This window comes from Lithobates pipiens, unplaced genomic scaffold (assembly GCF_037356315.1).
Source record: "Lithobates pipiens isolate NorthernLeopardFrog02 unplaced genomic scaffold, aLitPip1_a1.2 Scaffold_22, whole genome shotgun sequence".
Lineage (NCBI taxonomy): Eukaryota > Metazoa > Chordata > Amphibia > Anura > Ranidae > Lithobates > Lithobates pipiens.
This window is the reverse complement of record NW_027507784.1, coordinates 109,144,272-109,171,504: the sequence shown is the minus strand read 5'-3', so window position 1 is coordinate 109,171,504 and position 27,233 is coordinate 109,144,272. Positions and strand designations below refer to the sequence as shown.

Genomic DNA, 27,233 nt, shown 5'->3' with positions numbered 1-27,233 from the left:
GTTCAGGAGTTTTGGCTAATTTGCCTGTTTGTTCCATGGCAGGAATGAAGCATTACCCATTTTGCTGCCACCAACGCAACTATTACATTAGCATGTAAACAAACTCCTGCCCTATAGTAGTCCATGGAGAATCTTTACATTTTCAATCTTGATGGTCAGTTATGCGGTAGAATATTTGGGTGCACGTCTATATTTAAATAGAAGGTGATCCTCCCACGTCCTGGACCCTCCATGACAGGTTTCAGCAGGGACATCGGCAGAATATCTGGGAAGATCTATTTGCCCTTTTTATCTGGGTAGTATGAATACAAAAGCTCTCAACACTTCTTGGTTGAGAGCTTTCAAACCCCAACCTGTCTGCTGTAGAAGCTGAAGTGGTCCGTGAATAGGTGACATTATGGGTCTAATAGATTTCTGGGCCACACCTGGATATATACTGTGGCAGGGCAGTCCAGCTGTGCAAAATCATGTACCTGCACGCAATTTCGTGCAGGCAGTGTAGAGGACACACGTGCGCCACCCCCGCTGTGATCGGACACATCGGGAGCCAATCAGCGGGTCCGGCAGCTGCACCCTGCCAATCATTCAGAGGAGACAGATCAGCCACCTGCCTGATCTGTCAGAAAGGAAAAAAAATAAAAAAGGAAGAGGGATCTTGTGTTTCAGCCAAGCTGAACCACAGATTTTTTTTCCTTCAGTGAAACCATCCCCCACACAGTAAGCACCTCCCTAGACACACTTAACCCCGCCCCCTTTGAATGCCCCTGATGTTAAACCCTTCCCTGCCAGTGTCATTTATACATTGTCACTGCATTTTAACACTGATCATGATTGTTGTTACTGGTCTCCAAAGTGTCAGATTTGTCCACCGCAATACCAGAAAAATAAAATAAAAAAATATATAAGATAAAAAAATTTAAATAAAAAGTGGATCTCTGCGTCATTACTAGTAAAAAAACAAATGAACTCTAAATCTAGCCCCCATTTTGTAGACTTGATAACTTTTGCGCAAACCAATCAATATATGCTTATTGGGCTTTTCAAGCGTCAAATATGAACAAATTTTGAGTACTATACTTTTGCACCATTTCACAGGGCACACAATTTTGAGGCTGTATGGTTTAGAAAAGACATGTTTGGGGGATTTAGGTCCTCTTCAGGGATTTAGGTCCTCTTCAGGCTTAATATACGTTTAACCGCTTGCCGACCAGCTGCCGTCCTACTGTGGCAGGTTGGCTGGGCTGCGCAAATCACCATAGGTCAGCCGCTTTAAGAGCAATAGCAGGCACGCAACCGATGCACATGGCCACCCGTGATCGCTCCAGAGAGCCAGAATCGGGATCTAGCAAGAGAGATGTGGTCAGGAACAGTGAGCTCTACTCCTCGTCAGTACACACCCCCCAGTTAGAAATACGTCCCCAGGGAACACTTAACCCTTTCATCGCCCCCTAGTGTTAACCCCTTCCCTGCCAGTGGCCTTTATACAGTAATCAATGGCTATTTTTAGCTCTCATCGCTGTATAAATGTCACTGGTCTGAAAAAGTGTCTGATCTGTCCGCCGCAATTTTGCAGCACTGCTAAAAATCGTTTACTAGTTAGAAAAAAATGACAAATATATCCATTTTGTAGACGCTATAACTTTTGCGCAAACCAATCAATATATGCTTATTGCAATTTTTTTTACCAAAAATATGTAGAATACGTATTGGCCCAAAGCGATGAATTTTTTTTTTGGGGGGGATATTTGTTATAGCAAAATATATATTTTTCTCAAAATGGCTCGTTTATAGCGCAAAAAAATAAAAACCACAGGAGGGAATCAAATACCACCAATAGAAAGCTCTGGGAGCTCACATGACCATGCAATTGTCAGTTAAAGCGACACCGTGCCGTATTGGAAAAAAATGGCCTGGTCATTAAGGGATCCTTTCGGGCTAAAGAAGTTCACATACATGAAAGGGGGGGGGGGGGGATTAAAGGTTCCACCAGTTAAAATGAAGAGAAAGCAAGTCCACTAATATTTTTGAAAGGATCAGCCAAGGCACCCCACACATCTTAGTAAAAAAAAAAAAAAAAAAAAAAAAACACACACCACACAATCTGCTGAGCCACGTGGTCGCCACCATGCAGAGAAATCTTGACAGATCAGATATAATGCTATTCAACTGGCTTGCTCTACCTGGCTAGTGAGGTTGCAAACTGCCATGTAAAGAAAACATGAGCAGGGCCATGTAACAGTCATATTACCAAGGCAGAGAATCACAGCAGAAACTAATGCAGCCAAAGAGTAATCATTTGGGCATGCATTTTTATTAAGCTGGTAAACATGGTTGTTTTCGCCTTTAGGACAATCACAACTATGACATCTAGTTCAGCAGAGGACATTTAGAACAGCATCTATGAGATGCATGTAACATTTGTGCAATATTTTATACTACTGGAGCAGGAAAACCGCAGTAGCTCCAACTACTATTCTGAAACAATTTAATCAGTACAATGAAATGGCCTGTGCTCAATCTATAAAATGACAAAATAAATCTGAAATAGATCAAAAATCCTTCCAGTATTCAGACTTGAGGGGTTTCACCCTCAACTGAAGTTTCACTGTCCTGTAAAATCAGGTTTTACATTTACAGTTTTGTCCAAAAGAAACTGGCTTCCCATGTTAAAACCATGTTGGAATGGTATGCTAAAATAACTGAGGCAGATTTACAGATACACGCCAGTTTTTATTAGAAAACATACATGGGACAGAAGCCTCAAGCTGGTATAGAATGTAAACATTCAAATTCGCTAAACAAGGTCATACAAAGGCAGTTGGCCACTTCTAAGTGGCAAGTTATATTGCCTTGGCAGGTAATGTCAATTTAGGTAGAGAAATGACCACAAAGTAAAACACTAAACTATAATAAACTTAATCAAATCACATTACTGAATCATTTTAGCTACAGCAACAAAATTGGATACTACCATGATTTGAATTATAGTACAAAATGGAAAGTGGTGAGGTTCTCCCTTCTGATGCCTTGTGCTGTTTCAAATACCAGCTTCATGGGATATACAAGACGTTAAAGGCTACAGAAGCCCTGTGCCAAGAATGGCGGATGGGGAGGAGACTGGGCAGCTCCAGGTCTGAATGTGCTTGGACTAAACATAACCAACAGCTTTCTCAATGTTAAAACCAAGCAAGTTTTTCAAGGCCCGACAGCCCTTCACATCTATTTTACTTGCATCATAATGGTATCCACTGACTAATGTGATTTATTAGCTATAGACAGGGACATTAGGTAACACCTTTTGTTCACATTCTGTCAATAAGCTTGCACCTTTAAAAAGGTTCCAGGTACACCACTATGATTTTCTAAAATCTGATACTAGCTCAAAAAAAAAAAGTTTTTTTGTTGAGCAATACATTGAACCCTGTTATGCAGGGGTCGCTAGACTACACAAAAACTGTTTAAAATTTAAAAATTCCTTAATTCTTTATTCCTGGTATCACTAGAACAAAGGATAGGGCAATATACTTGACATCGCGGGGAAATGGGAGACATACTACAACAGATATAAAGACCTCAGGAATGTACATCTAAATCAACACTACATTGCATTAATCATCAGCTGCACTGATGGGAAAAAAACTGCGACTATTCCAGTCCTTAACAAGAAATGCCTCCTGTATAAGCTGCGGTAACTTTTCTGACTATGGATCCTCGCTGCTCCTGTAGTAGATTTTACAGTTCCTCTAATGCACATGGACGACTGTCTCAAAGTAACCTGCAGCTTTCCTGACAAATCCTCGCTCTCTTGCTAAGAACTGTAGCCTGTTGAATGATACAGGACAAGAAGATTATTACTCAAGTGATCTGTCAGACAGATTGAATCATCAGCACAAAACATATGCAATAGGTTACCTGTATTTACTGCAGACTCAAAACCTCCTGCTTCCATAGCCGCCGCCGCCACCACCACCACCTCCACCAGATCCGTAACCACCTGTAAAAATAAGTACTTAGTTAACCAAATTACCCTTTTAGGGCAGTTGAATGACCATAGTGGCTCATTCGTATATCTGTATTTTACACACACATTTGAACTGTTTTTTGTAAGATCAGGTCAGAGGTAAGCGGTACTTTTTAAAGATAGTAGATTGGGGTGAAAGCCAGGGGTAATTTTTCACAGAAATTCTTCAATGCACTCCAAAAATGCTTTAGGGCCTATGTCAGTGATGGGAAACCTTGGCACCCCAGATGTTTTGGAACTACCTTTCCCATGATGCTCCACTACACCGCAGAGTGCATGAGCATCATGGGAAACGTAGTTCCAAAACATCTGGAGTGCCAAGGTTTCCCAACTACGTTTCCCATGATGCTCATGCACTCTGCGGTGTAGTGGAGCATCATGGGAAACATAGTTCCAAAACATCTGGAGTGCCAAGGTTTCCCAACTACGTTTCCCATGATGCTCATGCACTCTGCGGTGTAGTGGAGCATCATGGGAAACGTAGTTCCAAAACATCTGGGGTGCCAAGGTTCGCCATCACTAGCCTATGTTGTCAGGCTTGTGTCGAAGCATCAACTTGGGGTGCTGCTCAGAACATTCAGAATTTGACAGGTGCATTTGATCTACTTCAAGTGGGTTTTAAATTCTCATAGACTTGTGTATGAATATAAATCTGACCTGAAGCAAATATAAGCCCATCGATGCAAGCTTTTAACCAGTATAGGTGTTGCTCTTATGCACTTTCAAAATATCAGTGTTTAAAGCTGTATCTGCAAGCTACCCATCTAGGTGTACACACTGATGACAAATTACCAGGATTCAATGTAACTGCCTAAAAATGCATAGAAGCTCATGACAAAGCACACTGATGTGAATAGAGCCCCGCACAATTACACCACTCACCACCATAAGGACCGCCTCCAGTTCCAGAGCTCCTTCCACTGAAGCTGCCACCACCTCCCTTCATGGGTCCATAACTGGACTGCTGCTGACCCCCATAATTTCCAAAGTCGTTGTAGTTCCCTAAAACGGTATAAAATACAATAGAACTGATTTCATATATTTAAAGGAAGAATGATTTAGAATGATTTTCACTAAAATGGTAGGCATTCATCCAACAATCCGTGTTTCAAGTCCAAACAAGCCGATAGCCCATCCATGCAAAATTTCTTTAAAGTTTGTTTAGGCTTGGCTCGGCCCCGAAACGGAGGCAAAGACTGTGCAGTGTGCCCGTAGCCACCCTGGGACACACGTGAACCAGCTCCACAGAGCCAGTCATTCTCCTATGCAAATTGGATGCGGTAAAAAAAAAAAATAAAAAAAAAAATAATCGGCATCCAAAAATTGCATAGGTGTGAACCCAGCCTAAAAGTTTCAGGAAAAAACAAAACAAAAAAAATAAATAAAACACCACCCCAAACTACAAGCTATACGTGTACATTTAATGATGTTTTAAAGACCCTATAATCATGGAAAACTTCCTACCCACATTTCTACTGTGGGCTGACAAACCGTGCCTTGCCTGGAATAAAATTGCAAGGAATGGTGTCAGCCTTGCCTAGAGGACTACCAAATGACAACAGCTGCCAAGCTCAACAGTGATTGGAGGCATTTTGTTGATCAAGGGGTGGACTGGAAAGGCAGATTAGACAGATAGAAAATCAAAGCTGCCCTGTTCATTCTGTCTTGTATAACAGGATCAATTTGCATTGCTTTTACTCCAAAAGATAGCAAAAATAAAAAAACAAATTTTAATGGTTTAACACAAACTACACATTTACCATAGTGCTGCGTGAAGTTACAAGTTCACTACTTTTGCATATTATGAATGCATTTAACGGTGAACAGTCATGTATTTACCAATACTCAAGTTAAAACTTACCACCACCGCCAAAGTTTCCTCCTTCGTTGTAACCATCATATCCACCGCCACTACCACCACCATATCCGCCACCTTGGTTTCCATACCCTGGGCTACCTCCATAACCCCTGCCACCACCATAACCAGGGCTACCACCATAGTTGCCAGGCCCTAGGTTAATGGGGAAAACAAACAAAACAAAAATCAACCCGATAAAAATTTATTGAATATTCAAGAAAAATACAGTAAAACATGAATTATCCATCTCATTAGGATTTGAAAATTGCAGGTTGTTACAACATGAAACTCCCCAAGAATGGAGAGAAGGGGGAAGAGAAAGGAAAAATAGGAAACACCATATAGGCAAAATAAAACATACCATCTCCGCCAAAGCCATTGTATCCATCTCCTCCACCATAGCCACCTCTACCACCACCATAACCACCTGGAAATAGGGGAAGAATATTAGAATTTATTAGAACCATCTAAGGCTGAGAAGCACCTTCCAAGTCCTGCACTTCAAATGACTAGCATACCAGATACGTTTTTTTTTTTTTTAACACACTATTCATTACTGCACCACAAACAGAAGTCCCTCGAATAGAAAATAATGGTAGCTGCCAGCGCCAACCCAAGTATACTTTAAGTGGTATCCAGAAAACACCACCCTATAGGATGGAGCACGACTAACCGCTTTCCGAACAACTGCCGTCATTATCCTGCAGCAGGTCAGCGCTCCTGCACAAACTGTGCACAGGAAATAGTGGGTGTACCATGCCTGCAGACGATGTCCGCATGTGACCCACAATCGTGGTGTTCAGAGGCATGAACGGGGACCTGCCTATGTAAACAAATATTCCCCGTTCTGCCAGACAGGTCAGATCTTCTGTTCCCAGCGGTCGGGAACAGTGAAAAAAAAGCAGATCGCCACCATTACCAGAAAATAAATAAACCACGGAGGTGATCAATTACCACCAAAAAAAAAAAAAACAAGCTCTATTTTGGGGGGTGCCATGGCCCCAAGGACGACAAATTTTGTTTGATGTACAGCGTCGCACAACCATACAATTGCCAGTCAAAGCGACGCAGTGCCGTATTGCAAATAAATGGCCTGGTCATTAAGGGGGCAAATCCTTATGGGGCTGAAGTGGTTAAGATTGCCTCAATAAAAAGGTAGGGGGAAAAAAAAAAAAAAAAAAAAAAACATTTTACCTCTGTTCCCAAAGCCACCTCCGCCACCACCACTGCCGCCACCTCTTCCAAAGCTTCCTCCACCGCTTCCGTAATTTCCACCTCTACCCACAAAGTTGCTTCCACCCCCTCCTCGTCCTAAAATGAAGAAAGCCATAAAAAAAATAAAAATAAAAATACCCCACACACTCCTAAGGCAAAACATTCTGGCCTGCCATTCCTGCAAGCACTGTACCTCTTTGGGTGGTTGCAGTTTGCATCTCTTGCTTAGACAGAGCTTTTTTAACCTCACAGTTGTGATTGTTGATTGTGTGATATTTCTGAACTAAAAAGAGAAAAAAGGGATGTTAGTAAACTTAAAAAAAAAAAATCCAAAGACTACACATTCGTTGGCTGGAAAAGAAATGCAATAGCTACACTGATCTGCACTGACCAGCCTTTATCTAGATCAGGGGTCTCCAAACAAAAGGGCAAGTTTACTGTCCTTCAGGCTTTTGGGGGGGGGGGGAGTAAAACACTGCCCCATCATTGGTATTAGTGGAAGTAGTAGAGCCTCATTGTTGGTATGAATGCGAGGAATAACGCTCCATGAATGGCGTCCCATCATTGGTTTCTGCTGGAGAAAAAGTGTCCCGAGGGCTGACTAAAAAACAAAGGGCTGCATCTGGCTCACAGGCCACAGTTTGGAGACCGCTGATCTAGATGCAGAACAAAATTTCTAAAATTTATAGAAGACCTAATCTGTAAAAAGACCTAAAAGTAAACGAGTCAAGCTTTTAAAAAAAAAAAAAAAAAAACCCACACTTATATTGGTCACGTTCACCAGAGCACTAAGCCAGAAAGAAAACTTGCCAATGCAATTGTTACTCACCAACAATTTTATCGACTGTATCATGATCATCAAAAGTGACAAAAGCAAATCCCCTTTTCTTTCCAGACTGACGGTCTTCCATCACTTCAATGGTTTCAATCTTGCCATAGCTCTCAAAATAGTCTCTCAAATGGTATTCTTCTGTGTCTTCTTTAATGCCACCAACAAATATTTTCTTCACAGTAAGGTGAGCACCAGGCTTGACCGAATCCTGTGTTAAAAAAATATAGATAAGGCTCATCTCTACTAAAGTTGAAGGTTTGACAAAACAAAACAAAAACAAAAAACCCTCACCTCTCTAGAAACGGCTCTTTTAGGCTCAACAACACGACCATCGACTTTATGTGGACGAGCACACATTGCAGCATCAACTTCTTCCACACATGAATAGGTCACGAAGCCAAAGCCCCTGGAGCGCTTTGTTTGTGGGTCTCTCATAACCTAGAAGTAGCACAGCAGCCTATTACAAACACTTCTGTATGGAAAATTGGCATAGATCACCTACAATGCTTTGCATGGCTCAAACAACTTTATGAAATAGGATTTTCCTGCTTTGTCCTATGTTTACATACTCAGATCTTCACCCTCAAAACCATGATCCCTTCTACAATCCTTTACCACAGATAGCACTTTGGGGCTACCCCTACATGACACAGAGTAGAAATGCCATAATGTACAGCAAGCGGTGCAGGTGGGGGTTCAGTGTACATTATCGCTGACAAGCAGGAGATAGCATTTATGGTGGAAGAGACTGTCAGGGTCTCTTCTGCAAAAAATAAAAAAAATCCAACACACACCACCTGCCCATTAGTATTTTATACTATTTTAGCAGAAAAAAAAAACATTTCAACTTACCACACAGTCTGTTAGCTTTCCCCATTGTTCAAAGTGTTCCCTCAGGCTGTCATCTGTTGTCTCAAAACTCAGGCCACCAATAAACAGCTTCCTTAACTGTTCAGGTTCCTTAGGTTCAGGACCCTGGATTAAAGAGGAGGTTAAATTATACATCACTAAGCCAGTATAGGAGTTTGTTATCTGTGCCTTTCAGCATTATAGTTTTTTTGTACTCACCGTAAAATATTATGCTCTGAAGTTCGACAGACACAGCATCTTCATCTTGACCTTGGGGTTATATCGCCCCTTTAGGAGAGGACTAGGCAAAAGTATTAAAAAAAAGCAAAACTGCACAGTAGCGCCCAGGGGTGCGGTCCGACTGGCTATAATCCCTCACACTGCATCTAGCAGCTCAGTTAGTCAAAACAGAAATAGGAGGGGTGGGTGCTGTGTCCGTCAATGAACTTCAGAGAAAAGGATTTTACGGTGAGAAAAAAAAAAAAAAATCCTGTTTTCTCTGAAGTTCATTGACTGACAGCATCTTCATCTTGACCTTAGGGACCTCCCCAAGCAGTGTCAAAGAATCGAGGGGTGGGAACAGCAAGAAAATAACTTCACCCATAACAACCAGACCTCCTCAACGGAGTTGCAACCTTAAACAGCCGCCTGCAAAATCTTGCAGCCGCAGCAAGCATCAGAAGATGCACATCAACCTTGTAAAATTTTGTGAAAGTGTGAACGGACGACCATATCGCCACCTTACACACCTGGGAAACAGACGCTTTATGTCGGAAAGCCCAAGAGGCACCCATTTCCCTGGTAGAATGTGCTGCGACAGGAAAGGGAGGTGTCCGCCCCCTTAAGGCATAAGCCTGAACCACAATTTGTCTGATCCACGAAAAATGGAGTCCGATGGAAACGCCAATCCCTTCTTCGGACCAGCCACCGGTACAAACAGCGAGTCCGATCTCCGAAAAAGGAGTCGTAGCAGACATACACCCGAAGAGCCAGGGCCATATCCAAGGAATGCAAAGCCACCTCTTTGGGGTGCGATGGCCGAGGACATAAGGACGGAAGCACAATGTCCTCATTTACATGAAAGGCCGAAACGAAGGCGCAGCACCGCTTTATCCTTGTGGAGGATTAAAGTAGGGAGACTTGCAAAGACAAGGCTGCCAACTCAGAAACCCTCCTGGCAGATGTAATAGCCACTTGAAAGACTACTTTCTGAGAGAGTGTCAATAAACGGATCTCCCTAATGTTTTCAAATGGCGGTTTCTGGAGCACCAGATTCAAATCCCACTGAGGTGGCAGTGGTTGAACCAGAGGGGCCACATGTCGAACCCCTTGAACAAACACACTCAATGAATGAGTCGGCCAAGGGTCACTTAAATACAGCCAAAGCTGATATATGCCCCTTGATGGTGCTTAAGGCAAGTTTCTGATCTACCCCTCGCTGCAAAAAACAGCATGATCCTGGAAATCGAGTATGTGCGCGGGCGCCACCCCAACTGCTCACATAGAGATGTAGGCCTTCCACGTACGATGATAAATCTTCCGAGAAGATGACATCTGTGCCCTCAGCATAGTGGATATTACCGAATCTGACAGACTTCGATCCCTTAGTACCAGGCTTTCAACAGCCATGCTATTAAAGCCAGTGTCAGTAAAGCAGGATGAAGTATTGGACCCTGTGACAGAAGGTCTCTCGCATTGGCAGTCGCCAAGACACATCCGCCACCAGTCGTACTATGTCGGCGTACCACGGACGCTGAGGCCAATCTGGGGCAATCAGAGTTACCAGAATCCCCTCGGCCTCCACTATGCAAAGCAGGCATGGTAGAAGTTTGAGTGGAGGAAAAGCATAAATCAGCAGATAATGCCCCCATGGAGCCACCAACACATCTGCCCAAGGATCCTTTGACCTGGTCACAAACTTCTGTACCTTCAGATTGAGTCAAGAAGCCAGGAGATCCACATTCGGCGTGCCCCACCTTAGACAAAAGGAGCTGAAATACATTCGGATCTAGCGACCATTCCCCTTGATAAAGCATCCGATGACTTATAGTCCGCTTGCCAGTTTTCTACACCCGGAATGTACATGGCCAACAGAGCCGGCACGCGCTGCTCTGTCCACCGCAGGATGTGAGCGACCTCCAATACTGCAGCCCAGCTCCTTGTTCCTCCTTGATGGTTGACATATGCCACTGCCGTGGCTTTGTACGACTGGATCCTGACCGGACGCCCCTGCAGCCTTTGTGGCCATGTGGAGAAGCACCGCAGGATTCTGCCTGGATCCAGTGACCCTGGGCTGACTGTACGCCCCCCCCCCCCCCCCCAACCGGTCAGGCTGGTGTCTGTTGTGACCACCGTCCAACGAAGAGGAAGGAACGATTTCACCAGACCAAAGGGCCGGCGACCTCAGTCACCAGAGCAGGGAATCCCTGACTAGCTGGCTCACCCAAATTTGACAATCCAGGGACAACAGACATTTGTCCCATATGGACAAGATCTCCTTTTGCAAGACAAGTGTGGAATTGAGCATATGGTACCACCTCGAAAGTGGCTACCATGAGACCCAGGACTCGCATGCAAAAATGCAGCGCCGACCACCTGCGGGACACCAACAACTTCACCGCCGCTTGTCTTAAGGGAGAAAGACTTGCCTCTGAGTCGTCCAGAAGCAGGCCCAGGTACTCCAGGCTTTGAGTCGGCACCAACAGTGACTTCTGCAGGTTCAGTACCCAAACTCCCGAAGAGTTTGCACAGTGATTGCCAAATGCCCCCTTAATTATGAGGCAACCCACGATTGCAATCCCTCACTACCTTAGCAAAGCGAAAATTGGTGCTAGCACCTTGGCGAAGACCCTCGGTGCTGACGCCAGGCCAAAAGAGAGCTACAAATTGGTAGTGCTCGTCCCCGACTGCAAATTGCAGAAACCTCTGATGCGTATGGGGACATGCAAGTATGCTTTCTGGATGTCCAGGGACACCCGAAAACCCCCCTGATGGAGTGCAGCAACCACTGAGCGAACTGATTCCATCCTGAACCTTTGTACCTTCACAAAGCTGTTAAGGGCCTTGAGGTCCAGGACCTGACGGACCTCTTCCTTCTTTGGGACTACAAACAGATTGGAGTAGAATCCCTGAAACTTTTCCGGCGTCAGTACAGGTACGATCACTCCGAGAAACAGCAGGTCCCATACTACCCCAAACAGGGCTTCCCAGCGAGTCGGAAGATGAAGGTTGGAGGAAAAAAATTAAAATTCTGTTTGGTGGACAATAAATACACGATCTTGTATCCTGATGAAACCAGTTTGCAGGGCCAGACTGGTTGGAAAGTAGGGAGGTCCACTGGGCTGCAAACTCTCGAAGGCGACCCCCCCGCCCAAGAGTCGGGTAAACCTTCATGCGGTAACCAATTTGCTTGCAGGCTTGCGAAACCAGGGGCGCTTTTGTCCCTCGGCAGGCACCTTGTCGGACTGGGACCGCTAACCTGCCGACCCAGTTGGACGGAAAATCTGCTTCTGTGTGGAAAAAGGAGGGGCATTGCCTACGGCATGGCTCCTTACCTTTTCTGGACTGTGGGAGCAACGTACTCTTACCCTCAGTAACATTCTTAATGTCATCCAGCGAGGCTCTAGAGAGCAAGAGGGCCGTATCTAAGGCTGCATCACAGACCTACTTAAGGCCCTTCACAAACTGGTCCGCCAACTCTACGCAGACCGGGGAAACCTGTTCTCCAACTCATGGTCCAACAATTTTGCCCATTCAGTAAGCGTCTGACACCAGGGCCGTGGCTAACACTGGCTGCAATGCTGACCCCACCATCATAAACATGGACCAGGCAACCGCCCCGGCCCTTCTGTCAGCAGGGTTCTTGAAAGCAGGAGTCCCTTCCACCGGAATCATGGTTACCTTCTTTAACCTGGATTAGGGGGGGGGGACAAATCGGAGATGTCCATTTCCAGGAAACTCTCCTCAAAGGGGTAACGCACTGCCATGCGTTTTGGGACTGAAAAGGCCTGCTGCGGTTTTCCCCGCTCCTTGTAAATAAACGTATCAAAATAAGTTGGGTAAGGAAACACCTTAGTCGTGCGGGCCTCTGTAGATGCCCCCGCCGTCTCCTTCATCTTTAGGGTAATAAGTGCTCCTAAAATCGCCTTTTCCTGCCCTGACCCAGACTCATCCTCACTGTCCGCATCCTCTGACACGTCAGAACAGAGGGCGCCTGTCACAGCGGGGCCGAGTCTGAATCAGAGCTTTCCCATGGATTTTATCCCCCTTCGCGCCCTCACGCTGCTTCCACTCTGGCAACAAAGGCCTCTAGGACAGCTGACAGAGCGTCCATAGCCACCGCATGTGAACCTGTTGCTGACCCCGCACTCACCTGTCACCACTTAGGGACCCAAGGCAAGTCACAATGTCTACCCCCTAGCTGCCACAGACTGAGGGCCCCCCCACAGGACTCACCACCCTGACCCAGGTACTGCGCTGCTGCTCACTCTCCCCTGTGTCATTCACGGAGTGTGTGTGAAGAGCGCGCTGTTCTAGAAGGAAACAAGCACCCAGCACTAGAGGCAAAACTACCGGAGGCTACTAGAAAATGGCCGCCTCAGCAAAAAGTCTGATGGTGCAGAGAAAATGGCTGCAAAGCACAAAAAGAAAAAAAAAAAAAAAAAACTGGCTGTGGCCTCCCCACCTGTCAAACACAGCACAAACACCCCACTGTGGCCCAGAAACAGGGAAGAGGACGAGCGGATCCCCAACACCCAGCGCAGCCCCATGCCAGGACCCAGAGCCCCCCTGAGGACCCAAGGCCAGGTACATGCACCACACCCCCATGTGCCCAGTCACACAGTGGCCCATAGCATGGGGAGGAGGAAAGGGACAGGGAGAGAAGAAAGGGAGAGTAAGAGATCCCCCTCGTCAACCTCCCAGGGAAATGCACAACTGCTCCATCCTGTCGAGACAGGTGGAACCATACTTACCTCTCCTGCAGGGACTGCTGGACGCATTCGACAGACCTATATACCCGAGCAGTACGGGGTGGCAGTCGGCCACGGCACACTGTGACACGGACAGCAGTAGCCATAGTCATATGTGTGCCCCGGAGCATATAGCTCACCGGCCGCCCTGGATCAGACGGGCATTTCGTGGCCGACCCGGCACGTAGCTAAGGCCTGCTCACGCTCAATGGCCAGGCTGGGGAGACTACCAGGATCTATATTATCCAGCATGTCACCCAGCCCGGCTGTTGATTGTAGATCACAGGAATCAAAAATGCATAAAAAATAAATTCCCAGGACCAAATGGTTCCACCGGGAGCCAGGTCCTTCTACACTAGTCAGAAAAAAACTGAGCTGCTGGATGCAGTGTGAGGGGTTATAGCCAGTAGGCCCACCCTCTGGGTGGTACTGTGCAGTTTTGCTGTTAACACTTTCTACCTAGTCCTCTCCTAAAGGGGCGATGTAACCTTAAGGTCAAGATGAAGATGCCGTGTCTGGCAATGAACGAAAGAGAAACAAAAATATTTTGTTTATATTGGACAAAAAAAAAAAAAAAAAAAAAAAAAAAAAAAAAAAAACTTGAATTTACCCTGCGATTTGGAGAATAACTAGAAAAGAATTCTGGAGCTATGAACATTGCATCACAATTTGCTTAAGTCAGAATACCAACCACTGCAGTTTTATGCTAATCACCTCAAACACTTAACAAGTTAAGATTGAAGAGGAACTTCAGTCCCTGTAATGCTGGCTCCCCTCACGGGCACAATCACCCTGGAAAATCCAGCATGTGGCAAGTGGGTCAAATGGCTCTACCTTGCCTTTGGTACATGCAGCACATCTGCACAAGCACTGGGTTTCCACACATTGCACATGTGTAAAATCCAGCAGTGCACATGTGCAATCAGGCATAAAGAGCGCAATGTTATTCTTAACTAGGAAAAAACAGAAGTCAATTTTTTTTCTTCAAATCTAAATTATGATAGAGGGAGGGGCAGGAGCCAGTACAAACAACTTGTTTTTGGGTTGAAGGTCCCCTTTACTACAGCTTCAGTGACCAAAAATAAATAAATCATAGGACTGCCTTTTCTCTCTCATCTTACAATTAGGGGAGCACTTCATGTAATGACAAATCAGATTCAGTGTTACCATTTCCTTAGCTACAACTAAATGTGAACATATTTGTGTAAAGCCAAATGTCATTAACTTTTCTAAAGATGTACACCGACAGAGTGTAAGCATATGTGCAAATAACCCAGCGGCAAAATCCCAAGAGTGGAGGAAAAATAGTCTGTTGTGATGAGAGTTTAGAAGCAGAGTGTGAAATCAGTTTGTATACTTACTGTTTCTTCTGAAGTCCAACAATTCTATTTTGATACAGAAAATATATATTTTACTATCACAGAAATTCTTTAGCCTATGAGAAAAGCATCCTTACAGAAAGCCAATAACAGAAATACACCTGTCTGTAAGGCTAATTTTTTGTAGTGGTAAAAGAAAGGCAAAGCAGTGCAGAATTGCCTAACAATTTGAGCGCTCTCTCTGCTTCTGACTACTACAACTAAATTGCCTCATGGTACAAGGGCTGAACTTCAGTTTCTCCTTTTCCTAAAGTCTATTATGCAGATACGTTGCACTGTTAGGTCATCGGAGGTAGGTTTTACAAAACAGCACTCCGTGAGCTAGTTGGGAAAGTCCTGATCCAACTTGGGTACCTGTGGCTTAAAGGGGTTGTAAAGGTAAATGTTTTTTCACCTTAATGCATTCTATACATTAAGGTGAAAAAACATCTGACACTGTCGGCGCCCCCAGTCCCCCCGTTTTACTTACCTGACCCCTCGAAAATCCCACGCTCGCCCCCGCCGTCCTCTTCGCCGCTCAGCCTGGCCGCTGATTGGCTGGAGTGGATGGATTGAAAGCAGCGCAGCCATTGGCTCGCGCTGCTGTCAATCACATCCAATGACGCAGCGCGCTGGGGCCTTGTGATACAGCGAGCGGCTATAGCCGCCGGCTGTATCACGGGAGCGCGCCCACAGTGCTTCTCACCAATGCGAGGGAGCTCGCATTAACGTGAGAAGCACCTGCGGGAGGAAGCAGAGACAGCCGCCGAGGGACCCCAGAAGAGCAGGTTCGGGGCCACTCTGTGCAAAACGAGCTGCACAGTGAAGGCAAGTATGACATGTTTGTTATTTTAAAAAAATAAAAAAATTTTACTTTACAACCCCTTTAACAAACATGAGAGAACTATGAGAAGGTACAGTTGAAGTGCCTTGTGTTGCAGCAGGACCATTTACTATCTAGTAACTACACAGCAAGAAGGGAATCTGGGCTCCGAAGGACTGTCCTCAAGATGCATTTAGTCCCTTCAAACACATGGAATCCCTTGTAAAGAGCCTAAAAGGTTCTCTTGTGTACAGTACCCTTATAATGCAGATTCTGACAGTCTAACTTTACAATGGTTCCTTTCTACGCAACATTTTTTAGAATGCAGAAGAAGCAGGCTTTGGTAAGGGCTATGGTTACATATTTTGGGGGTACACAGAACTACAAAAACCTGTGAAAAATAAAAAAATCCTGGGAAGCTGCAACCAAAACAAATATGTTTGGCTGAGATTTGCAGCGTCAAATGTTTTTTACTATGTCAAACAGGAGTAACTTAAAGTCACATGAAAGCTCACACTGGTTGCCTCACATCAAATAACTTAACATTTATTTTAAAGAATGAAAGAACTGGCCATTTTAAAATCTAAAAAAGAATGGTTAGCGATATAAAAGCTTAGAAAAGGAAAAGGTCTAAAGTAAAATTGTCAAAATAGGCTCACAAATCCAAGTATACTTACAGCATCTTCTGAAGATGGCCAGCGTTCCTACAAAAAAAAAAAAAAAAAAAAATTACAATTCTAAAAGTTGCTAACCTAAAGAAACTAACCTAGCCAACATCATATTTGTACATTTGAAAGCAAACGCCTTCAAGCAAGACCCACCTGTCAGTTTTTAAACACAACATGGCTTACTCTAAACCAGCAGTGGTCAAAGGGAAAGTTATAGTGGCTCTCAAGTATGCCCCCCCCCTGCACTTCCAGGGGGCTGCACAATAGCAGCACGTTTGTGCATCATAACACCCCAAAGACTTTGGTCCTGATGCATTTTTTGCAGTGCATCTCAAACACTGACATTGGAGTGCAATAACCACCAGCATTGGTGTCAGTATTAACATACATCGGTGGTCAATGGCAGTGAAAGAAACTGGTGGTTTTCCAGTGAGCAACCCCAATACAGAGGATAAACTATCTGTGCTACTAAGAAAGCACCTGGAGCATAGAGGCAGATCACCTCAGTATCCGCAAAACCATAAACACAGAGACTTCAAAGTAAAACTATATGCAAAAAACTTTTTCTGGATAGAGTAGGGGAGGGTTATAACAACTGAATTTTCTTTCTGCCATCCGTGCCCCATAGCTAAACAGGACATGAGGAAATGCCTGTAAATTAAGGGAATTCCTTGGGGACTCCAAGCTCACCAGAACTAGTGTTCTCATTGAAAGTTCTCCCCTCTATTATTCTGCTGGGCACAACCCAAAATTTGGATTTTTTTTTTTTTTACTTTCAATGATAAAACAGTACAAACAGAGGGTGACTCTAACAGGGCACAGCCAATAAAAACTGGCTAATCTAATCCCCCTCTATTCTGTCCATAAAAGAAAAAAGAGGTTTTGCCTTTTGTTATACTTTAAAGTGCCTGAAAACCTTTGAAAAATTAAATTGAACAATGCATAACATCACAAAACACATGTGCCCAGTAGAGTGGGATCTATCTGTGCTCTCTTTCCTCTCCAATCTGCAAGGTGATGGCCCACCCAAGGAGACCAGTGGTGGTGCATTAACCACATCCTGTCCTTAGGCCATTTATAAACAGACCAAGGTTGAAGTAGCTATACCAGGATCTTGGTTGAGGCTACAACCGCAATTCCGTTATCTTTTTTTCAGCGGACGATTCCCTACAAGGCAAGTGATCCGAGAGGCTATATACGAGAGTACCACTGAGGAGCCTGGCAAGGATGTGACTGGCAGCATCTGCTTCCTGGGACACACAGAAACTGATACTGTTCCCCCCACTGTGTCATCAGAAACCAGAAGTGACAAGCAAGGATTTCATCACTTCCCGTTTCGGTCTCATGTAAACAAAAGCCGTTACCAGCTTGTGAAAGCATCCGATAATACTGATCTCAGTTTGATCAGATGCTTTGTGATAGGTCCATAAAAGGGACCTATCGCAGTCCATGCTATCACTATCCATGTTGTTCATTCCTTACATATTAAAAACAAATTAAAGAGTTTTTGGTCCTTAGATGCAGAGGCGTAATGCTTTAATATTTAAAAACTGTTACTGTCAATAGTCTGGGCAGGTGCATTGCAACCATTTGACCTCCGTAAGGTTTTACCCCCTGCATGACCAGGGCATTTTGTGTCCTGTGTGATTTCAGTCCAATTAACCACTTCAATACTGGGCACTTCCCCCCCCCTCCTGCCCAGGACAATTTTTAGCACTGTCGCACTTTGATTGACAATTGCACAGTCATGTTACACTGTACCCAAACTAAATTTTTATCATTTTCTTCCTACAAATAGTTTTCCTTTGGTGGTATTTGGTCACCACTGCGATTTAAATTTTTTGCTGAACTAAAAAGAAAACTACATTTTTGAAAAAATAAAAAGTTTGTTATAAAACGTTGTTTTCTCCTTCACTGACGGGCACCGATAAGTACAATTGATGGGCAGCACTGACGGACACCAATAGATGGCACTGATAAGGTAGTGACAGGTTTTCCCTGATAGGCATTGTTGGTGGCACATCTGATGGGGCTGTGCCGATTATCAGCACGGACCCCCCCCCCCATATCTGATAAGAGGGAGCCGCCGATCGGCTCTCCCTGTCAGCACGAGCCGAGGAAAGCTGTTTGTCACTTCCTGGCTCACGCTGTGATCTGTCACTCTGTCAAAGGCTCCCTACTACGATCAGAGATGCAGTGTCAGTGACACACAGCACCACTGATTGCCATGGGCAGAAGCCGGCATGCTAGACGTTATATGATACCCAATCAGGATAACTGAACCACCACCCGGCTGTCATTCTGCTATAGGCCAGGCGGGAAGTGGTTAAGGTGTTTTTTCTAATCTCATACACTACAATTCACGTATTGGTTTTAATATTGGAGCATTTGCATGAGTACAAGTACCGTGCAAATGCTAAGTATCAATTTTTTTCAAATATTTTGAAGAACAAAATGATTTTCAAATTTCTTAATAGTAAGAATGTATTCTGCTAGATGTCTTCGTAAAAAAAAAAAAAAAAAAACTAAAAAAAAAAAAACTAAAAAAAAAAAAATAAATAAGTGTATATTAACTGGTTTGTGTGAAAAATAGCACCTACATAGTCTCAGCTATAGAAACTATACCGCAATGGTGGTGATCCTTTAGGCCCTTTTACACAGGAGATCCAATCAGGTCTGCCTGTCATCTTTCAGATGGACCCTCCAGTCTTTTCTATGGAGAGGCGGATGTCAACGGACACATCAGCTGGCACCTACCACCAAAGCAGATAGTGGCAGATCAGATAGAAACAAGCAGTCTGTTTCTATCCAATTGCCCCATAGAGGAGAGAAGGTCTGTAACCACTCTGCTTAGGAGAGCAGAAAGAGCTCTCATCTGCCTGCTCAGCGAGGATCAGTGGAGAGATCCCCTACTGAGAAGATTTTGCTACACAGATGCATCTTTGTGAAAGGGGCCTTAGATTGTAAGCTCCATGAGCAAGGCACTCCTATATTGAGCCTTATTTATGTACTGTCCCGCAGCTTCATTGTAAAGAGCTACGTAAACTGTTGGTGCTATATGCCACATTTAGAAAAAATAAATAAAAATGTGTGTATATATATATTTATATTTTATGTTAAATAGCCAAAAATGAAAAACACATGTAAACGAAATGCAGCTAAACTTTAATTACCTCTTTGGTGCATGAAATGCCTGCAAACACTTCTGGACGCTTTTTTGCATTCCAAAAAATGCCTCTAAACTGCCTAGAAAGGACAGCAAGACTCCTTTCACACTGGTGCGCTTTGCAGGTGCTACAGTGCTAAAAAAAAAAAAAAAAAAAAAAAAAAAAAGCACCTGCAAAGAGCCGCTTCATTCACTCCAGTGTGAAAGCCAGAGGGCTTTCACACTGGAGCGGTGCGCTAGCAGCATCTTTAGAGAGGTGTGTATACCGCTCCCCCAATGCTCCTCTCTATTGAAGTCAATGGGGCAGCGTGGCTATACCGCCGGCAAAGCTTTGCTGCAGCAGCGCTTTGCGGGTGGTTTTAACCCTTTTTTGGCCTCTAGCAGGGGTTAAAAGCAATCCACTAGCGGCCAAATACCTCTGCAAATACAACGGCAAAGCATCACTAAAAATAGCGGCGCTTTACCGCCGTCGTCGTCAGCCCCGTGTGAAAGGGGCCTAAACAACCGTGTACATGTACTGATAAGATAACAGAAGAGTTCGGGAGCAGTTGGGGGGAGAAAAAAAAAAAAAAACACACACACACACACACAACTCCCAACTGCTCCTAAATGTCCATTTACCAGCAGCAGTGTACACGAGGCCTCGATCCTGAATAGAACTGATAGCGAGAGTCACATGTGATCTGGGTGCAGTGCAATTTCAGCTCACCTATTTGAATGGGCTGAAACTGTGCTGTATGGCAACAAAGTAGTTCATGCACTATAAAACAAAAAAAGTTGCACGGCAACAAAAATACATGGTACTACTAGACCGTGCAATCCGGTGCAGGCAAGCACACATTTGCGCGACAATAACACCGACACCTGCTGCACGTCACAAGCAAAGTGCATCTTGAACACAATACAGGTTTCCAGCACCACATGCTGCCGTGAACTGCCTCTAAAATAAAACTTAGATTCCCCGTCATGCTATGTGAATAAGAACAAAGCAGGATACGGCTCCAATTTGGCTGCAAAACTTGAAATACACTTTATGATCCTCCATTGAAACACACAGAAGAAAGATGTACAATGAATATGGGGAGAATTACGGCAAGAAAACACTTTTACACAAACATTGACGTTATTTACTTCAATTTTACAATTACGTTTGTTTTTTTATTGAGAAAAAAAAAAAGTTATGATCGCGGCACCGTAGTAGTTTGCCATAAGAGGGGTGCAGAGACTGAGCACCCCCTGTATGAATGAAAGCTGTGCACAAGGTCAGCCCCTCCGGCTGCCGCTCTCAGGTTTCAAGTTCAGCCGCTTCCATTTTCTTCTTCGCTCATTTCCTGGCAGCTGCCATTTGCAGAGTGCGGGGGAGGGGAGGAGCTCCTAATACTGGACACAGACATCTAGTACATCCCACAACCTGCCAGCTCCAGGATATACCGGTGATTTATAACAAGCCTCTATAGGTGCTGTGACACTACAAATGCCAGCATGCCAACAGCAGCCAAGCTGAGATAGGCTTATTAAACCCGGATAAACATCACAGATCTCTCCCACTGCTCTGGAAATACAAGCAGAGACTAACCTAACATGCAACCCAAAGAGAAGAGGGGGGACCCCGGCACCTACCCAGAGGGCCCCATACTGGTGATGGGGGGGCCACACAAGGGACACCCCCCCCCAGGAAGGTGAAAGAAGCTGTGCCGCGGGGCACGCTGGTAATTGTGGTGCTGCTGTACCGGCCTCTGACCACTCAGGTGTGTGGGGACTACAAGTCCCAGCATGCCCCGCCAACTAGGCCTCGCTCGCATCTGCCAATTCCATTGCCTGCTCCCCTCCCCCCCCTCGGGTTTGGCGCTCTTTCTCCGGAGAGGCCGCGGCCTGCACACAGCAAGCTGCAAGGCCCCTCCGGTCAAACGCGCACGACGCAGCACCCCCGTCCGCCATTGCACGCACTCCGGCGGCCCCCGTTGTGTAGAAGGTCTCACTTACATCCATTCCTGGCCGAGGCATGGCTCTGAACCCGCTCTACTATTGCCGTCGAGGAGAAGAGAAAGAGGGGGAGGGGAGCACGTTCCCGCTTACGTGACACGTTCCCCGGCGTCAGCGCCTCGCCCCGCCCACCAGTTCAATCTTCCCACCCCATCTACCAATCACAGCGCCTGTAGTGGATTACGTGTCTACTACTATAGCCTGAGCCTGCTAGAGCGCTCAGTGCACCAGAGACGTGTGTGGGAAAGTAGCATGGCGCCGTCCTTAGTTTATACACAAAACACACACAGCCCATAATAGTACAATATTCACAACTCCAAACTGCCTTTTATAGCATTATATCCCTCCATCCTGCTTTTCTCATCATATTCATAGTATCATAATAGGTCGAATAAACAGTAGTCCATCCAGTTCAACGTATGTCGGTGCACATGTGCGTGTGTCAGTGTGAATATTTCCCATATATCCCTGTATGTTGTGTTCCTTAAGATGCACAACTTAAGCCTCGTACACACGGTTGGATTTTCCAATGGGAAATGTGTGATGACAGGCTGTTGGCGGAAAATCCGACTGTGTATACGCTCCACAATTGTCGGATTTTCTGCAGACAAATGTTGGATGGCAGGGTTATAAATTTTCCACTGACAAATGCCTGCTGTCAGACTTTCCAATTGTGTGTACAAGTCCGTCAGACAAAAGACCAACTTAAAAACACGAATGCTCGGAAGCAGAAGCGGTCGGTCTTGTAAACTAGCGATTGTAATGGAGAATTAACATTCATGACGTGGCAAATTATGAAATCTCGAAATGCAGCGCACATTCTCTTCTTCTGTAACAGGATAATAATGAAGCTGCTTTGCTGGTGATACTGATGGAGTTATTGCAAATGAATTTTCGAAGGCTTTTTTTTTCTAGTGATATCAAGAATAATATTATTATGCTTTTTTTTTTTTTTTACCACAACACCATTATCCTGTATTTTTTAAAATCAAAGATACAACTATGTTGGTGCCCCTTGTCAATTTTACATTGTATTTTTTTAAATGAAACTCTACTCCCAAACTGTCATTTGAAGTAAAACACATAGCCAAGTATTATTCTCCACAATTTTTTTTTTATTATGCATTAAAAAAATAATTAGACATGCTATTTGCCAATAGAACTTAACCAAAAAGTGCATTTTATGCATCCAAAAATATAGAAAATTTACCAAATCAAATCATTATTCAACCAAAAAATAAAAGCCTCATGCATGTGTCCTGCTTCTTCATATAGGGAGTCAACAATGGCAAGAGCTGCTGAAAGCATGGGTCCGTCGTCTGGAGATAATTCCGAAAACGGCGTGGAAGGCGCAGGCCATGACTTTCCTGATGACACAGACCCTCAGGCTCTCATGCTGCCCTGTACAGAAGCTCTCTGAGCCTGGCCTTCCCCCTAGATATATATGAGCTGGGAAGAAAGGCAGGACCCAAAAAGCTCTCAAAACTGGGCATCCAGAACTCAACACTTCCCTAACCTGAGCAGAATATGCTTGCTTGCTAGCAACAACATTCCCTTCACAGGCACCTGCCTACATGCCGTCACTACAGCAGGCACTTCCATCTTTGCCCGGTCTTCCTTTTCGGGTTCATGGTCTCTGGACATTTGAATGGCCGGGCCGTGATGACGTTACTCACGCGCATGCGCACGTGAGTCACAGTCGTAGCACAGCGCTTTCTGCATTGATGACACATAAGCACCTTGCTATTGGGGGCACTGGTCAAGGGGGAGGGGCCAGGAGCGATGGTGAGGGATCTCAGAAAAGAAGGAGGTAACTCAATCAAGGGCCACATATGGCCCACAGGCTGCAGTTTGGAGACCACTGATCTAGAGTGAAGGTTGGCATCAGTTAAATGGTAAGTATAATGCATGTAGTTTACAATGCTCTATTTGTTATCATTTGTTGAGCCTAATGATAGTGCTAAATAGTGATAGCGATAAATAAAAGAAAGAGTTCTCTAAGCTGCACATCATGGCAAAACATTGTACATGACTATGTGTGCCAGCCCGGGCTCCAACCAGGCCATGCCCCCAACACGTTTCGCTCCACCACATGATCCCCAAGACTAAGCTACGGGGGGCGGAATGAAACACATTGTGGGGCGTGGCCAGGTTGGAGCCTGGGCTGAGGCTGTCACACACACTCATTTACTAGTGATTGCTAGAATTTGGGAATTTAACAAAAAGGCCTAATGATAAGTAAGAGTAACACAGTGGCTAAGTGGTTAGCACTTCTGTCTAGCAGCACTAGGGTCCCTGGTTCAAATCCCTACCATGGCACTAACTGCCTGGAGTTTGCATGTTCTCCCTGTGCCTGCGTGCGTTTTCTCCGGGTACTCGTTTCCACACACACTTGTTGGTAGGTTAATTGGCTCCTGTATAAATTGGCCCTAGTGTGTGTGTATGAATGTGAGTTAGGGACCTTAGATTGTAAGCTCCTTGAGGCCAGAGACAGATGTACATTACAATATATGTAAAGTACTGCCTACATTTATGGTGCTTTCCAAGTACCTGTAATAAATTAATAGGGTGACTTACTGTATACTGAAAAAGTGTCACAAGAGACAGAATCACCTATTTAAAATGGCCCTTGATGGCGTACCGCAGAAACAGAGATCCAGTGCCATCAATCTGCAGGGTTCCAGACCAGTAAAGCTCTTGTGAGCAATTTTTCTTCTGTCCTGACTGGGCTCAAGCCCATGGGCCCTGCCCAATAGGGGGCCCCAGCGGGCCCAGAGATACATAGCCGAGTGTACTCTGCTCGGCTCCGCTCACAGTCCCGCCCTATGATGGACATAACACAGGGACTGGGCAGGACTGTGAGCCGAGCCGAGTACACTCGGCTACTCTCGGCTCCGCTCTGGACTGCGAGAGGACCCGAGAGCCGCTGAGAGCTGCTGAGATACAGAGAACTCTGTATCTTGGCGGCACCATTTTTAACCACTTGCTTACTGGGCACTTAAACCCCCCTCATGCCCAGACCAATTTTCAGCTTTCAGCGCTGATGCACTTTGAATGACAATTGTACGGGCATACAACACTGTACCCAAATGAAATTTTTATCATTTTTTTCCCACAAATAGAGCTTTCTTTTGGTGGTATTTAATTACAGCTGGGAGTTTTATTTTTTGCTAAACAAACAAAAAAAGATGCAAAAAAAAAAAAAATCATGTTTAATAGTTTGTTATAAAATTTTGCAAACAGGTAATTTTTCTCCTTCATTGAAGTGCGCTGATGAGGCGGCACTGATAGGCTGCACTGGTGGGCACTGATAGGCTGCACTGGTGGGCACTGATAGGCTGCACTGGTGTGCACTGATAGGCTGCATTGGTGGGCACTGATAGGCTGCACTGGTGGGCACTGATAGGCATAGTTAAGGCGGCACTAATAGGCACAGATAAGGCGGCACCGATGGGCACAGATAAGGCGGCACTGATGGGCAAAGACGGGCACAGATAAGATGGCACGGATGGGTGGCACAGATGGGTGGCACGGATGGGTGGCACTAAGGGGCACTGATAGGTACCACTGATAGATGAGACTGATGGGCACTGATAGGTGGCACTGCTGGGCACTGATGGGCGGCACTGCTGGGCACTGATGGGCACTGGTAGATGACACTGATGGGCACAGATAAGTGGCACTGGGGTGCAGCACCTTTGTTGAGGCAGATTGTGGGCACTGCTTGGTGGCACTGTGGGCACTGCTGGGTGGCACTGTGGTCACTGCTGGGTGGCACTATGGGCACTGCTGGGTGGCACTGACAGGGGGGGACACATTTTTTACTGATGTGGCACTGGCAGGGGGCAGGTGGGCACTGGCAGGGCTGGCCGTGATCGGGATTGATGTCCCGATCACGGCCGCCGGTGATCGGCTCTTTTTTTTTCTCCTCGCACTGTCAGCGCGAGGAGGAATAATAGCCGATTACCGGCTCCGTTGTATCACATGATCAGCTGTCATTGGCTGACAGCTGATCACGTGATAAGGGGTCAGGATCGACCCCCTTGCTCGGATCAGTGATCAGGCGAGTCTCATAGACTCGCCGATCACAGAGCGCGCCGCGCGCGCCCCTCAGGGGGCGTGTAGGCCGCTCGTGCACGGGACGACGTCAATAGACGTAGTCCCGGGAAAGGAGATCCGCGCTGTAGCCGTCATTCGGCTATAGCGCGGGTCACAAGTGGTTAAACTTCAAGACTGCAATGACAAGGCTGCAAATGACACTGGGGCAAGGCTGCAATGATACTGGACAAGGCTGAAGATGGATGGGCAAGGCAGCAGATGGGCACTGATAAGGCTGCATTGATGGGCATTTAAATGTAAGTTTTTTTCTTAAGCTTTCCTCCTAAAAGTTTTTTCCTTAAAATTCCCTCCTAAACTTGGGGTGCGTGTTATACGCAGATAAATATGATAATGTATAGAAGGTAGGGCCCGAAAGTGACTCAATCCCAGGGGCCCCCACTACCCTAATGCCCCGTACACACGAGAGGGATTAAGTCTGACAGACCTCCAAAGGAGTTCCGCCGGAGTTCCGACGGAGTTCTGGCGGACTTTTCGACCGAACGGACTTGACCACACACCATCACACCAAACTCCGACGGAGTCGAACGTGATGACGTACGACTGGATTCGACGTAGGAAGTTCATAGACAGTAGCCAATAGCTGCCCTAGCGTCGGTTTTAGTCCGTCGGAGTAGCACACACACGAGCGAATTTTTCGAAGGGGACCGGGTTCGGCGGAGTTCCGTCGGGAAAATTTGAAGCATGCTTCATTTCTAAAGTCCGTCAGACTTTTGCGAAGCTAAAGTCCGTTGCAGCCCACACACGATCGGATAGTCTGACGGACTCGGTCTGACGGACTTTGGATGTTGAAAAGTCCGCTCGTGTGTACGGGGCTTTAGTCCTGCCCTGGTCCTCTGTAGTCCTGGCTCCTATGAACTCAGAGGGTGGGAGTAGTGAAGAGAGCGGGAGGTGCAGAGAGGTGAAGAAGGAGAGGACTTCCAATGGCAGCATTGATCACAGACTGTGGAAGGGAGCACAGAGCTCGAGCATGTGGCTGGATAAGGAGGTGAGATCCAATGATGAGTCTGTGTAAGGCAGCAGTATGATGCAGAGTACAGGGAAGGGCACGAGACAGAACAGGCATTTGTGTGAGTAAACACACAAATCCCGGCTCTGTCAGGAGAGGAGAGACAGATCGCCTGTTCCTACTAGCTAAGAACAATGATCTGGCTTCTTCTCTAGTAAGTCACATCCCCCCATATTAAGAAACAATGAGGAAACACATTTAACCCCAGTGATATTTACATAGTAATCAGTGCATTTTTATAGTTCTGATTGCTGTATAAATGTCAATGGTCCCAAAAATATATCAAAAGTGTACGGTTTGTCTGCCGAAATCCTGATAAAAATCACTGATCGCCGTCATTACTAGTAAAAAAAATAAATAAATAA

General features: G+C 45.4%; 1 protein-coding gene across 4 annotated transcripts in view; it reads right to left on the bottom strand.

Moving 5' to 3' along the window:
* HNRNPA3 (heterogeneous nuclear ribonucleoprotein A3) overlaps window positions 1-21,878 on the bottom strand; it is a 30,007-nt gene extending 8,129 nt beyond the window's left edge. The window contains exons 1-13 of one of the 4 annotated variants that reach the window (XM_077448085.1): window positions 21,744-21,858; window positions 16,604-16,630; window positions 15,107-15,130; window positions 8,779-8,901; window positions 8,218-8,364; window positions 7,924-8,134; window positions 7,288-7,377; window positions 7,074-7,190; window positions 6,241-6,306; window positions 5,883-6,032; window positions 4,904-5,023; window positions 3,913-3,994; window positions 2,710-3,822 (exon numbers count right to left, since the gene is read on the bottom strand). In XM_077448085.1, the coding sequence (XP_077304211.1) occupies window positions 3,930-3,994; window positions 4,904-5,023; window positions 5,883-6,032; window positions 6,241-6,306; window positions 7,074-7,190; window positions 7,288-7,377; window positions 7,924-8,134; window positions 8,218-8,364; window positions 8,779-8,901; window positions 15,107-15,130; window positions 16,604-16,630; window positions 21,744-21,764 (1,161 nt within the window). In that variant the 5' untranslated portion in view covers window positions 21,765-21,858 and the 3' untranslated portion in view covers window positions 2,710-3,822; window positions 3,913-3,929. Of the gene's footprint in view, window positions 1-2,709; window positions 3,823-3,912; window positions 3,995-4,903; window positions 5,024-5,882; window positions 6,033-6,240; window positions 6,307-7,073; window positions 7,191-7,287; window positions 7,378-7,923; window positions 8,135-8,217; window positions 8,365-8,778; window positions 8,902-15,106; window positions 15,131-16,603; window positions 16,631-21,743 lie in introns of those variants that run through there. The other 3 variants (XR_013261812.1, XM_077448086.1, XM_077448087.1) reach the window with 3 other exon arrangements.
* Between the last annotated feature and the right edge of the window lie 5,355 nt (window positions 21,879-27,233).